This window comes from Protopterus annectens, chromosome 1.part1 (assembly GCF_019279795.1).
Source record: "Protopterus annectens isolate FY-2018-M chromosome 1.part1, PAN1.0, whole genome shotgun sequence".
Classification (NCBI taxonomy): domain Eukaryota; kingdom Metazoa; phylum Chordata; order Ceratodontiformes; family Protopteridae; genus Protopterus; species Protopterus annectens.
In genome coordinates, this window is record NC_056726.1 from 1,100,062,425 (window position 1) to 1,100,078,078 (window position 15,654).

Below are 15,654 nucleotides of genomic sequence, written 5' to 3' on the forward strand. Positions count from 1 at the left end.
TATTCCATCCTCTATAAACAAACACAAACACAAGGACAATTCTTACATGTCTGTGCAGTGGTAAACATCCTCAGGCCATATACAAATGGGTTCACTGTCCCAAACTCTTCCATGTAGATCAAAACCCCATTTCCAGCCTTCTCTTCAAATCAGGTAGAGAGAATAAAGACAAGTTGTGAAAGACAGCATCTTCTCTAAGAATAAATTAATGTTCCAAACCCCTTTCAGTAAGGACAGCCAGCTCAAATAACAACACGTATAGGTACAGAAAGAAAACGGCAGTCTCAGAATGCAAGTAATAAACAGGAAAATAAACTAAAAGAATCCTTAGGTAGAAATCCACCTCCATCTTCAGACATGTGAATGTTTTAAATTAATAAATTATATTAATTAATGCTGATAGCTCACAGACTAATCTGCATTTAGGTTTGCATGAGAATAACGCTATGCTTACCAGTTTGATTTGATATCTCTCCTTCCGAACACAGAACACAATCATAACAGCAGATTGGCTGTCCTCTACGAATAGCTTTTCTGTATCCTGGGGAGCAACTGTGACTGCAAACGGACTGAGGAGTCTGCAACAGAAACAGAAATATAAAACTACTCCAGTCTTACAGTGAGAGTGGACATGTGTCACAGCTAAATGATGGTGCAGATCCGAGTCAGAAAATATGGAAAATATAGTTCAATAGCGGGTTGAGGGGAATGGATCGACTTGCAACAGGCTGTGTAATAGGCGTTCTAGTTTACTACCTAACTGGGTAAGAGTCTAGTGATAAAACACGATACATGCAGATTTCTTCAGGATATTTTATACGAAATAAATTAGAAAGTGTAGCACATCAGCACATGATGTTAGGCATCTGCTGCTGAAAGCAGGGAAAGCTGTAGTATAATATAGCAGCTACAGCGGGGTAAGTGAGAAAGACCAGAGAAGGTACAGTGTTCTGTTATGTTATGGTGCTTGACTATGCGATTACATTCTAGAAAGAAAATCCATCTGGCTGCAACCGCACAGCAGAATTTGTGGTGTAGATCCTTGTAGTTTAATGGAGGGCATGGGTGAGGGTGGTTATGAACACCGAATTAATACATTCATGAAAATTACACATTCAGCAGGCTGAGAGGCATGCAACTTGGTAATTGCAACATACCTCAATTGCAGAGGGCTAGGAGAAATCCATGCAGTTGACCTGCAGTAGGTAACCAATGAAGAAGAAAAACAGAAGTATAAAGGGAAGTCAAGGATTTGAACATTATTCTCCTGGTTTTCCAGAAATGCTGTTGTCTTTCTTTATCAGTATGTATGTAATGACCTATAGTTTATACAATACGTTGCTTTACCAGCACAGATCTTACCAAAAAGGAAAATAAACTGATACAGCTCAACTCAAACTTAAATAAATAGATAAATAAACAATAAAAAAGCACAATTAGATGTGTATTGCAGGAGATGAAGGGAAATCTAATTGCAGGGTTTATTTTTTATCTGTTAACCAGGTGGGTGGACTGATTTGTTGACACATACTCAAAAAGCAGTACAATAAACAATTCCATACAGGATTAATACAGGTGAGTAATACAACAGACAGTACTGGACAAAAAGTGATGTAAAATAAACAGTATGTGAAAAGGTACGTCACAAAGGAAACATCCTAATTGGCTAAAGTGTGAAACAAGGAAGAAATAGGAGACATAAACAGCAAGAGAAAAAAAAATCTTCACAAGTGCCTTTTACTTACAATATGTAATATGGTTTAATCATTTGTTTTTTGGTCATTTTGTGTCTAATGTTGTCTGTTGAACTTGACATCACATGTAGTCCAAGTGTACCATTCCATCTCTGATTAGTCACCAAAAGCCAAGCTGGAGGTATATCATAACGATTATGGAGTTGAATATACCAAAGAAGTCTAAGGTTTGGCTAGCTGCTGAAGCACTGAATGAGCCAGTGGTGTAGTTTTGAGTGTGAAAAGGGAATGCTGACTTGCCTGTCTTACAGGAAGTGTTGTAGCATGTTTATCTTAAAAGCATCACATAGGAGAAGGTCCAGGGGTGCAGCACTTATGTCTAGGGAACCTTGGGGTAGGTGAGCCTAGCAAGGAACGTGTGTACACTGCACCTGAAATATTGCCTGCACAAGTATGTGCATGTAGAATTTCACTTTGTGGAGTATTGAGTTGTTCTTTCTGCCCAATAGGGGTGCTATGAGTAGCATACAAAACCTTTATTTATTTTTTTTTAATACCCTTACTATATTATGATCATGCTTCGTGGAGGTTTAATTCCTTTGCTAGTATCACAGGATGTCTAGGGATAGTACAAGAGAAAGGACTAATAGGGGATGGGAGGTTGGTATAATGATTAAGGTGTTTGCCTTACAGAGACAAGGTTCAGGGTTTGATTCTCACATGAAATAATTTCCTAGGCTTAATTGGCCCACAAGAGCAGTTAGCCTATTACTAACCTATGGAGAAGAACTACTCAAAAAATGAACAGTTGTTTGTACTAAACAACTTATAAAGTAACAAAGAAAGGCTATATTGTATCTACTAACTGCTAGAAAAATCATAACAATTCCATTAAAAAAGTAATGTTGTGATATTAAAATTCATAATAATAATCTACAGAGTTCAATAGAATGTGCTTTTTGAGGTTTTATGTCATCTTTGTTCTACGGATTCTGCTGTTTACCATTGTTCTGGTCCTTAAGGTTTTATGTCACCTTTGTTCTACGGATTCTGCTGTTTACCATTGTTCTGGTCCTTAAGGTTTTATGTCACCTTTGTTCTACGGATTCTGCTGTTTACCATTGTTTTTTTCCTTGAGGTTTTATGTCACCTTTGTTCTACGGATTCTGCTGTTTACCATTGTTCTGGTACCTGAGGTTTTATGTCACCTTTGTTCTACGGATTCTGCTGTTTACCATTGTTCTGGTACCTGAGGTTTTATGTCACCTTTGTTCTACAGATTCTGCTGTTTACCATTGTTCTGGTCCTTAGCATTACACCACTGTCCACACAGTTGCCTGAAAATGAGCCATGTATACTAACACTGCACAGCCAAAATGGCACCTTGGAAACAGAGTGAATGGGTAGCAAACGGTTGCCATAACAGCTGAGAAAAGAGTAGTTGCATCTACACGTATTAAACTGTACAAACACAATAAGCTAATATGAATTCAGGATAAAGTGTTAAAGGTTATGAAAGACAGCTAGGGAGATCAAGTATATGCAAAAAATGTTTTCAGATATCATGTCAAATGTTGGAGGAGAGTATTTGGTGGTATTACACTATAAAATTTAGGGAGTGGTAATATTAATACCCATTTTAGCCAGGAAGGCCCACTGGGTACACAGTCTCTTTTTAGGGGCAAACCAGGAGAGGTGTCTGGTTAGGTGACTTGTTCAAGGTCACAAAGATGGCAAATGAGGAATAAGAAATTCAAGCTCTGTACCATAGGAACTGTACATCACAGCCTTAACCTTCTGTGCCAACTAACAAACTGCTGGAGATAGCAAGATGAAGAGGCTGTAGCTCACAGCCTTAACCTTCTGTGCCAGCTAACAAACTGCTGGAGATAGCAAGATGAAGAGGCTGTAGCTCACAGCCTTAACCTTCTGTGCCAGCTAACAAACTGCTGGAGATAGCAAGATGAAGAGGTTAGAGATCGACTGAACATACTGAATACGACATTCCTTACCTGCAGCAGAGCAGAGAGGCAGGGGGCCTGGATGGGAAAGTGAGATGTGGATCAACAACCCTCTCCTCCTCCCACATAACACAAATACTTGTGAGAGATGCAGCTATTTAGCCAAACTGGAGGCTGAGCTCTCTCAACTCAGGACTGGCAAGACCAGACAGGAGGAGAAGGCAACTACACACACCACAAAACCAGTCTCACATAAAGCTATTACAACAATGAATCAAACACATAAACACACAAAGACATACTCAGAGGCTCTGAGCAAAAATTTACCTAAACAGCAGAGGCCTCCAAAGCAGACACCCAAGCAACTGCCACCTCATGACACACCACAGGCAACACATAAAACACAAAATCAGTGTGCAAAGCAGTCACAGCCCTTAAGGCCAAATACAACACCAAACATACTTGTCATAGGTGACTCCATAGTCAGACACACTGACGTCCCACTCACCAGGCTGAACAAGGAGAGGGTCACAGTAAGCTGCCTATCGGGCTAGAATCCGCCACATAACACAAGCCCTCGGGTCACTCCACAGCAAGTACAAATATGACACAGTCATTGTCCATGCTGGTGTGAACGACCTGAGATGTACCTCCCTGGACTACATGAAAAGAGACATAGAGGAGCTCTCTGATTATGTAGCCCAGGCAGGTATGACCCTGACCCTGAGCAGCATCCTTCCTTCACCAAGAATGATGCTACAATATAGAGACAAGATGATCAGCTTTAACAATTGGCTTAATTTCTGGTGTCATTCAAAGGGGATCCAGTGTCTGTCTGCCTGGGATGACATGCTTGACAAGCCACACTGCTTCGCAAGGGACGGCTTGCACCTGTCACCCCTGGGATTCCGGATATTGGCTAAGGCTCTTGCCACCCCCATAGTGCCTTTTTAGGCAAGGCTCAAATTCTAAACCTACCACCCTAGAAAACAAAAATGGGAAGAAACTAAGGGTAATGCTGCTCAATGCCAGAAGTCTAAATCTCAAAATGCATGCACTCAAGGCCCTTCTCAGTATGGAGAACATCGATGTCTGTGCTGTGACTGAAACCTGGTTCAAGGCTCCTGAGAGCACCCCGGCACTATCAGGTTTTACCTCATATCATGCGTTCCAGCCCCAAAACCCGGACCACACCACAAAAGGAGGGGGTGTATCCATATTCATCAAGGATACCCACACCTCCAGGTTAGTGGCAACGCACGAAGCATCGGAAACCATCTAGGTGCAATTAACCATAGGCAAAACTGCTCTACAATTTGTAGCATGCTACAGGCCACCCTCTCAAACTCAGGAACCCCACACAGCCTTCCTGAAGACACTGGAGGGTATAAAAGTATCTTCAAACACCATTATATTGGGTGACTTCAACTACCCGAATATAGACTGGGAACATTACTCAAGCCCTAACTTTCTAGCCCAAAGGTTCCTGGAGTTCATAAATTCAAATGCTATGGAACAACTAGTCACCGTTCCCACAAGAGGAGAAAATATACTAGATCTCATCATCACAAACATGGGGACAAAATGCTCCACACCGGAAGTATATCCCTCATTGGTGAGATCAGATCATAAACTAATCTCACTGGATATCCACATCCCGCCCCCACCCCAAACAAAAAAGACCACAGTGAAGAACTTCTCTAAAGCAAACTTCACACTACTCAAGACTGGTGTGGTATCCTTCAAGGCCCCTGAGACAGTGGAAACCACAACCAAAGCTGCGGAAGCCCTTACAAATGCCTTCTATGAACACCTCCAGGACTGCATGGATCAGGCAATCCCTAATAAAACCAAGACTCTTTCCACCAAGGGCAAACGTCCAGTCTGGTGGACCCCAGCCATAAACAAACTTTACAATAAGAGGAGGAAGCTGTTACATGACAGAGCAAAATCCATAAAAGAGAAGACACCTTTGATCATTATTAGTAAAAAAATACGAGCACTCATAAAATCATTCAAGGCCAACTTTGAGAGAAAAATTGCCATAGATTCAAAAGACAATCATAAGGCCTTCTTCAGCTATGTTAGAAACCTGGGTGGAAACTCCCAGATATGCTCAGAATTAGTCCAAAATGATACAAAAATCACTGAACCCACAGACATTGCCAACATACTGGCAGACAGGTTCAGTGCAAACTTCACCCCCAAAAGGAGAGATAACTATCCCAGCGGAGTGCAGCCTCCCAGACATCTCCAATGCGCAGGTGAAAGCTGCTCTCTCTAAAGCTAAAACACAGCATCAATGGGACCGGATGGTGTCCCCGGCTGTGTGCTACACGAACTCAATGAGGAACTAAACCCGCACATAAGGCAGCTGTTTAATCTTAGCCTTACCACAGGATACATGCCCAAGGAGTGGCGTACGACAACTGTGGTCCTACTCCACAAAGGCGGTGCCTCTACGGACCCTGGTAATTACCGGCTCATAAGCTTAACAAGCCTGGTCCGCAAAGCTATGGAGAGGATCATAATGGAACTCATAAACAAAGACATAGGGGACTTGCAGACATTGGACCCGACCCAGTTTGGCTTTGTCATGGTCAGATCATGCCTTTTGAACTTGGTCGACTTCTTCGAAACAGTCACCAAGGCCATTGATGAGGGAAAGCCAGTCCATACAGCCTACCTTGACCTTGCAAAAGCTTTCGACACAATACACCACTCGGGTATTATAGAGAAACTTACCAGCTTAAATGTAAACCCATATGTCACAAGATGGGTTGCAAACTGGCTAAAGGACAGAATCCACAGGGTAGAGTAGCTGGCGCCATGTCAGACTCCAAGCTGGTCACAAGTGGTGTCCCACAGGGCTCAGTCCTTGGCCCCCTGTTGTTCGGCATCTACTTCTCAGAAGTACAGGCTAACATAGGAGGACTATGGCTGACAAAGTTTGCAGATGACTGCAAACTGGGAGCCATAGTGGAAAGTACATCGGACACAGATATCCTTCAGAGGGGTCTCACGGAAACTGATAGCTGGTGCCAGAGCCATGGCCTGAAGTTAAATGCCAAAAAATGTATAGTCATACCCTTCGGGAAAAACAAGGTAACCCCAAGCTACCATATAGGTGGCAATCCACTAAGCACAGAAGAGGTTATCAGGGACCTGGGGACCCAGGTTGACAGTCGCCTTTCTTTTGACACTCACATTGCTAAAGTGGTTAGAAAAACCTTCAACATTGCCCACCTGATCATGAAGGGATTCACATCCAGATCAAGTGAGGTCATTGTTCCCCTGTACTCTTCACTTATCAGACCAATGATCGAGTACAATGCCCTATTCGGGATGTATCTCACCCGACACCTGCAGCAATTGGAGAGACCCCAAAAGTTCCTCACCAAAAGGATAAAGGGACTCCAAAATCTGTCATATGCTGCCAGACTGAAGAAACTCCAGCTCTATTCAGTCGCATACCGCCTGCTCAGAGGTGACCTGTGCCTGACATACAAGGCCATGTCCAACCCGGAATTAATGGACATGCTCAACCTCAAAAAATCCAAATCTACCAGATCCACTAGAGCAAGCGACTTAAACCTTAGCACGGATATAAATAGGACATGCTAGAGGGATAGATTTGTCACCCAGAGACTCCCTATGTTGTGGAATAAAATCCCGGTCCATGTGAGGCAGAGCACCTCGCTGGCTCTGTTCAAGAGAAATCTTGACCGGTGGATGGGAGATCGTAGGTTTACCCCGGGAATCATCTCTGTGTCACTGCTGGACAGAGGCACAACAAACTAATGGGCACATTATTTTTTAACATAAGGGGTGGCGCAAGCCACAAAAACTCTGGGCTAGGCTTATAAATGCCTTAGGGCAGATAGCCTAGTATAAACCTATGAACCTATGAACAGAGACACATGAGCAGACTGGAGAATGACCAGGGAAAGACGCATCAACTGAAGCTGTAATATTTGTCAAGGTATAGCAAAGAAAGTAGTTGGGATGGCTGTGTAAGGAGAGTTGGCAGTATTCTTTGGGATAGACCGGTAAAAATAATGAGCATAGAGAAGGCAGACAACATGACTTTATAAAGCAGAAGTGACGATGGCTGTTAGTGACCCTAGAGAAGGCAGACAACATGACTTTATAAAGCAGAAGTGACGACGGTTGTTACTGAGTCTAGAGAAGGCAAACAACATGACTTTATAAAGCATAAGTGACAACGGTTGTTAGTGGCCCTAGAGAAGGCAGACAACATGACTTTATAAAGCAGAAGTGACGACGGTTGTTATTGAGTCTAGAGAAGGCAAACAACATGACTTTATAAAGCATAAGTGACAACGGTTGTTAATGAGTCTAGAGAAGGCAAACAACATGGCTTTATAAAGTATGTGACGACGGTTGTTATTGAGTCTAGAGAAGGCAGACAACATGACTTTATAAAGCATAAGTGACGACGGTTGTTATTGAGTCAAGAGAAGGCAGATAACATGACTTTGTAAAGCAGAAGTGATGACAGTTGTTAGTGACCCTAGAGAAGGCAAACAACATGGCTTTATAAAGCATAAGTGACGACAGTTGTTACTGAGTCTAGAGAAGGCAGACAACATGGCTTTATAAAGCAGAAGTGATGACAGTTGTTAGTGACCTTAGAGAAGGCAAACAACATGGCTTTATAAAGCATAATTGACGACGGTTGTTATTGAGTCTAGAGAAGGCAGACAACATGGCTTTATAAAGCAGAAAGGTTGTTACTGAGCATAGAGAAGGCAGATAACATGACTTTGTAAAGCACAAGTCCTAGACCTGGTCATTACCAACATGAGAGATCAATGCTTCACACCAGTGATCACCCCCTCGTTGGTCAGATCTGATCATAAGCTAATCACCCTTGACGTCCACATCTGACCCCCACCCCCTAGTAGGGAAACCTCCATAAGAAACTTCTCCAAAGCCAACTTCATGCTACTCAAGTCAGAAGTGAGAAAGTTCATGACACCCATGCAGACAGGAACTCAAAGTTCGACTGCTGAATCCTACACTAGGGCACTATACGAGCACATCCACTCGTGCATGAATCACGCCATTCCAAATAGAACCAAGGTGCTCTCCTCCAAAAAAAGGAAGCCAATCTGGTGGTCCCCTGCCATAAACAAACTATACAACAGAAGAAAGAAATTGTTTCAGAAAAGAGGAAAATCCCAGGATGCAAAATACTTCCTTATCAGACTCAGTAAGAAACTGAGAACCCTCATAAAATCCTCCAAAGCTAGTTACAAAAATAAAATTGCCAAAGATTCCAAGGACAACCACAAGGCATTCGATAGCTATATCAATAATCTAAATGGCAATGCTCAGATCTGCTCTGAGCTACAACATAATGGTATTAAATATACTGTTCCCAAGGATATTGCCAATATCCTGGCAGAGTGATTCAGTGCCAACTTCACCCCCCTCTCACCCCCTAAAGGGCCCATCTCAATACCAAAAGATTTCCAGTTCCGGTAATCACGATCACACAGGTAAAAAACGCACTCTACAAAGCTAAGAATACAGTATACATGGGACCAGTTGACATCCCGGGCTGCGTACTATACGAACTATAAAATGAACTGGCACCTCACCTCATTGTCATGTTTAATCATAGCCACACCTCAGGCTTCATGCCCAATGAGTGGTGCACAAGTACAGTTATCCATCCCACTCCACAAGAGGGAGATCCACCTTGGATCCTGGGAACTAATGTCCCATCAGTCTGATGAGCCTGATCTGCAAAGCCATGGAACACATTATCATGGAACTTATAAACAAAGGCACTGGCAGCCTTCAAACACTGGACTCCACCGATTTTGGTTGTGTAAAGGGCCGATCTTGTCTCCTCAACCTGACTGACTTCTTTGAATCAGTCTCCAGAGCTGTGGACAAGAGCAAGGCAGTCCACACAGCCTATCCGGACCTCTCCCAGGCCTTCAATACCACCCCCCACTCTTTAATAATAGATAAACTTACTAAGCTGAGCATTAATCCCTATGTCACTTGATGGGTTGCCAACTGGCTTACTGACAGAACCCACACTGTAAAAGTAGCCGACTCAAAATCCAGCTCCAGACAAGTGACAAGTAGAGTACAATTCTGGGACTGCTGTTGTTTGGCATCTACTTCTCTGAAGTACAGGCCAGAACTAAGGGACTCTGGCTAACAAAGTTCGCAGATGACTGCAAACTGGGAGCCATTACTGAATCCCCAAATGATGTGGATATTCTACAAAAGGGTCTTACAGAAACAGATGCTTGGTGCCAGAGCCATGGGCTCAAGCTTAATGCCAAGAAATGTATAGTTATCCCCTTTGGGAAAAACCATGTACCCATGAATTACCACATAAGTGGCAGTACACTAAACACCGAAAGTGTGATAAGGGATTTAGGGACACAGGTGGACAGTGGTCTCACCTTCGATAATCTCATTGCCACAACAGTCAGGAAATCCTTCTATGTGGCACACCTCATCACTAAGGGCTTTTCATCCAGAAAAAAAGAGGTCATTGTCCCACTGTACTCATCCATCATTATTGTATTTATTTATTTTACATTTGTTAACCGGGGGTGTCTGACTGAGCCGAAAAGGACCTTTTTCAGCAGAGGCCCAGGGAGAAAAGCTCCACAAAGAAAAATTACAGACACATTCAGTTATTTAGACATGATCAGTATACACACAAATTACAAGAAACATGTTTTTACAGTGGTATGTGGCACATAAACAGTTACAGTGGAGAGAACAAACAAAAAAATATTAATTTTAAAAATTAAGGTAATTAATAGATTTGTGGTGTACAGCTGAAATTTGGAACATAGGTAGAATACATACATAGTACACAGGTACAGTACATACATTGTAGATTAGCCAGTGTTTGTGAGTAAGACGGAAAACTATTATCAAGTGCTCTAGATTTAGTATGTATATGTTACTGCTTTCACTAGCCTGGGGAGCAATCATGGCACTGCCAACTTGCTTGAGATGTTGCCTGATGAGGTCTTTAAAGGACCCATTAGAGAGGACAACACCCTATTTGGCACCTCACAAGACATCTGCAACAACTGAAAAGGTCACAGAAATACCTCACTAAAAGTATCACAAGCCTAAAGCAGATGCCCTATGCTGACCGTCTAAAAAAAACTCCAGCTATACTCTGCCACATATCGTCTACTCAGCGGCGATCTCTGCTTAACATACAAGGCCATGTCAAACCCAGAGCTGTTGGACATGCTACACTAAAAGAAATCACAATCCCTCAGAGCCACACACTCCAGGGATCGAAACCAGGTCATCAAAATGAACAAAACATGATGGAAGCATAGGTTCCTGGCCCAGAAACTCCCCAGACTCTGGAATAGACTGTCCATACATGTCAAGCTGAGCGCCTCTTTGGCCCTCTTCAAAAGGAACCTTGACGATTGGATGGGAGATGGGAAATTCACCCTGGGGATCATGTCAGTCACCCTGCTAGACAGGGGACCAGGGAAGTAAATATTCTGGGAAGAAATAGCCAGGGAATTGTTATGGCTAGGTTTGTATAGGCCCTAGGGCCAATAGACTAGTACCAACCTATGAACCTATGAACCTAAGAAGTTATGATGGTTGTTACTGAGTGTCGAGAAGGCAAACAACATGCCTTTATAAAGCATAAGTGATGACGGTTGTTAGTGACCCTAGAGAAGGCAGACAACATGGCTTTATAAAGCAGAAGTGATGACGGTTGTTAGTGACCCTAGAGAAGGCAGACAACATGACTTTATAAAGCAGAAGTGATGACGGTTGTTAGTGACCCTAGAGAAGGCAGACAACATGGCTTTATAAAGCAGAAGTGATGGGGGTTGTTAGTGAGCCTAGAGAAGGCAGACTACATGGCTTTATAAAGGAGAAGTGATGACGAGACATATTATTCCATTTATACATCTAGGTGAGTAGGGGGCACTCTTTATGCTGAATGGGAGATTATAGCAAAGTAAGGCAAGGGAGTTAAACCCATGTCCAGTATAGGTGTAACTCTACAGTTTTTTTTAAATGAAGGCATCTCCTCTGTTGTTTCTTCTCTGTGCTAGAGACAATATTTAATTTTTTATTTTTTGTTAACCAGATAAGTCCACTGTATACAAGTGTCACTTTTCAGGAATGATGAGTGGGTCTGTTAATTAATGTGACAGCTATAGTCTTTAATTCGGAGAAAAGGTAAAGCCACAGTAAAAAAACACCTCATTAGCAACTAATTAACATGTCTCTGAGTCAAACACCACACTGTTAGAACTGAGTTCACTAGCCATGCATCTTGGCTGCGCAACCACCTCTTAGCACACACAAATGTACACACACACACACACACACGCACACACACGCACACACACGCACACACACACACACACACACACACACACACACACACACACACACACACACACACACACACACACACACAAACATAGATGCACACACACGCACAAACAGATGCACACACACACACGTGCTCAATCAAACATACTACCAGCTAGTCGCTCATAAAAGTAGACATCCAGTCAGCTACACACACACACTCACACATACAAACATATGTGTGCACACTCACACATACTGCCAGCTATTCAAATACAGAAACAGACATCCAGGCAAGACCAAGTCCCCTCATCTCAAACTCAACAACTTAGGATATAAAGCCAGCAAAGTTCATCCCACCTTTTTGAATCATGTGCCTAAAAAATTGCTAAACCCCTTACTTCTATGTTTAACATCTGTGTGACTTCATGCACAGTCCCACCAGCATTCAAGCATGAAGTAATAACCCCTCTTTGTAACGTTATGTCTTCTAACTGGCTGAAGGATTATAATTCTATTTCTACTCTGAGCACTATTACCAGAATATCTGAAAAACGTTTATACACGTAACTAGTTAAGCAGATTAAGAACTCCGGCCTGTTATGTGATGCACATCAAGGCTTTCCCAATGCCTTAAGTACCTTTACTGTCCTGATAATGGCTACTCATACCATTTATTGTGACCTGAATGAGGCACTTATTACTGCAGGTCTCTTTGTTGTCATGAGAAGGGATTTTGAGACAGTCAGTCATACCTTTCTTCTCAACAAATTAAAAAAACTCAACTTTAGAGATATCACCGTCTACTGGTTTCACTAAAAGAGACTTCCAAATCCATAGTCATGTATCATCCTCTACTGCGGGTAAAATTAATACAGATGCACTGTAGGGGTCTGTGCTGGGTCCTTTTCTCTTGTCTCTATCTGTCTGTCTGTCTCTTTCGTTAATGATCTTCCTCAGAATTACCAAATCTTTAATAATATATGCAGATGATACGCTGTTTCTATAATCCAGTACTGGACAATTTGGCCTGTAAACCAAGTTACAGGACAGTTTAATTCAGTTATGCCCATGGTCCACTACTAATAAACTACTAATTAACCACAAGAAAAAACAATGTCATAATGTCTCTCCTATTCTCTTAACAGATCTTAATGGGAATATAATATCTAATCTCACTAAGCACAACCTAGACCAGTGGACGGGTAATAGGAAATTTACACAAGGGCTGGGACCCATGTCCCTTATGCACAGAAACAGCTTATAAATTCCTGGGCCTAAATGTCCTATTTGGATACAGAACATTGTTATTCTTTCAGGAAAACTTGGCTAGTCTTAGAAAGGCACCCCCCTGGGTCATTAGCCTAGTAACAGTCTATAAATCAGAGGTACCTCAGCAAGATACTTAATCCTACCCTTTCCTTTATCACACACACACACACACACACACACACACACACACACACACACGCAAGCATGCATGCACACACACACACACACACACACACACACACACACACACACACACACACTTGTAACTAATAAAGTCCTTGCTCAATTAACATTGTTTCAAGATCAGTCACCTTATTTCACCTACTGCTCACAGGGCTGTTGCTAAAACTACTTTAATACCCAGAATGGAATATGGCCTTCCTTTCCTTTAAAAAAAAAAAAAAAAATTGTAAGCCTGTTTCCTACCTTTCCTGTAATTAGTGTTCCAGATACAGATTTGCTATATCCAGGACTGTTTGTAATCTTCTGAGCCCCCCAAGCCTTTCTGTGTTGAAGGGAAGCCTTCTAGCTTATCAGTGGGAGTGGTAAGGATTAGGTAACCTGTCTACTACATAAGGAGTGGTTCTGGCCCAGAATTTGTAGTTATTGGCCATTTGGGCAGTCTTCCATCTCTCTCAACTTTCTGATTTGAAAGCCTGCATTTGCACTTGTTTCTGTCCTGTAACTCCTGAGCCCATCTCATTTGCTCACTCAAAAAAAAAAAAGTATCTGCTTTTACTGTATTTGTGTTTCTTCCTACTTTATTTTGCTTTTGCGTCATCTTAAAACTCAGTTGTATTTATTACTGCTTGGTGGAACTCATTCTAAGCCTTTTAGTTTAAGCACTTGGGCTTCAGACCAGTTGTTTTACATTAGGAAGGTTTGTGGTCTGCACTGTGGTGGCAGGACAGGTAGCTTACATCCTTCTAAGTTGGGAACTGCTGATTGAGGGCTCAGTGTCTGTTATTCTAAAAGTGTATTAATTCTGGTTTAAGCACTTGGGCTTCAGGCCATTTGTTTTACATTAGGAAGGTTTGTGGCCTGCACTGTGGTGGCAGGACAGGTAGCTTACATCCTTCTAAGTTGGGAATTGCTGATTGATGGCTCAGTGTCTGTTATTCTAAAAGTGTACTAATTCTGGTTTAAGCACTTGGGCTTCAGGCCAGTTATTTTACATTAAGAGGGTTCATGGTCTGCACTCTTGTGGGAGGAGAGGCTGGACTCTGCCCTTCTGAGCTGGGAATTTCTGGTTAAAGGCTTATAGTGCCTGCATATTTGTACTGCTTCTTACTGAAATTGGTATACCTTGTTTGCTGTAGCATAGACTAGATCCAGGCTTGCTAAATCTAGCTTTGTCTGTATAATTTGAGCACTAATCCAGGCATTCTTTAAAGTAGTAACTTGATTAAAGTGTAGCTATGATTCTAAGTCTTTTGGATTAAGCACTTGGGCTTCAGACCAGTTGTTTTACATTAGGAAGGTTTGTGGCCTGCACTGTGGTGGCAGGACAGGTAGCTTACATCTTTCTAAGTTGGGAACTGCTGATTGAGGGCTCAGTGTCTGTTATTCTAAAAGTGTATTAGTTCTGGTTTAAGCACTTGGGCTTCAGGCCAGTTATTTTACATTAAGAAGGTTCGTGGTCTGCACTCTTGTGGGAGGAGAGGCTGGACTCTGCCCTTCCGAGCTGGGAATTTCTGGTTAAAGGTTATAGTGCCTGCATATTTGAACTGTTTCTTACTGAAATTGGTACACCTTGTTTGCTGTAGCATAGACTAGATCCAGGCCTGCTGAATCTAGCTTTGTTTGTATGCTTGTTGTTTGTTTGCTTGTTATTTCCCTGAAATGCTAATTCTACCTAAAACACGGCTTTTCAGCACTTCTCTGGATCCCTAGTGATATCTGCATTGCTTACTGTACTTATTTCCTTGTTTCACTTGAAAGAAAGTTACTGTTTGTCATTTTTGAATTTAAATTACCTGTAACACATTGCATTTAAGTTACCTGGCACTTGCTCACTAAAGCAATTATATAAGTCAGCACTAAAAAATTAAAAGCACTACACCCTCACAAACACCCCTTGAGTACCTTGTTCCCCATTGGCCCTTTTTTCTATTATAAAGGAATTCCCAATACTATTCTAGCAAGTCCAAAGGTCAGTTGTCAATCTCCTCTCCGGTCCAGCTGGTGAATCTGGGAATCTTGAGGCAATGTTACAACTGCCTCATGTACACAGACAACCCTCTCCTCCTCCCAACAAATTCCAACACATGTAAGAGATGCAGCCATATAGCCAAACTGGAGGCTAAGCTCTCTCAACTCAGTACTGGTGTAACCAGTCAGGAGGAGAAGGAAACTGCACT

At 42.2% G+C, this 15,654-nt stretch overlaps 1 protein-coding gene across 1 annotated transcript in view; it reads right to left on the bottom strand.

The window, feature by feature from the left end:
* LOC122815490 (vomeronasal type-2 receptor 26-like) overlaps positions 1 to 15,654 on the bottom strand; it is a 204,490-nt gene that overhangs the window by 23,798 nt on the left and 165,038 nt on the right. Inside the window, exon 6 of the mRNA XM_044088030.1 lies at positions 455 to 578. Within this exon, the coding sequence (XP_043943965.1) occupies positions 455 to 578 (124 nt within the window). The remainder of the gene's footprint in view (positions 1 to 454; positions 579 to 15,654) is intronic.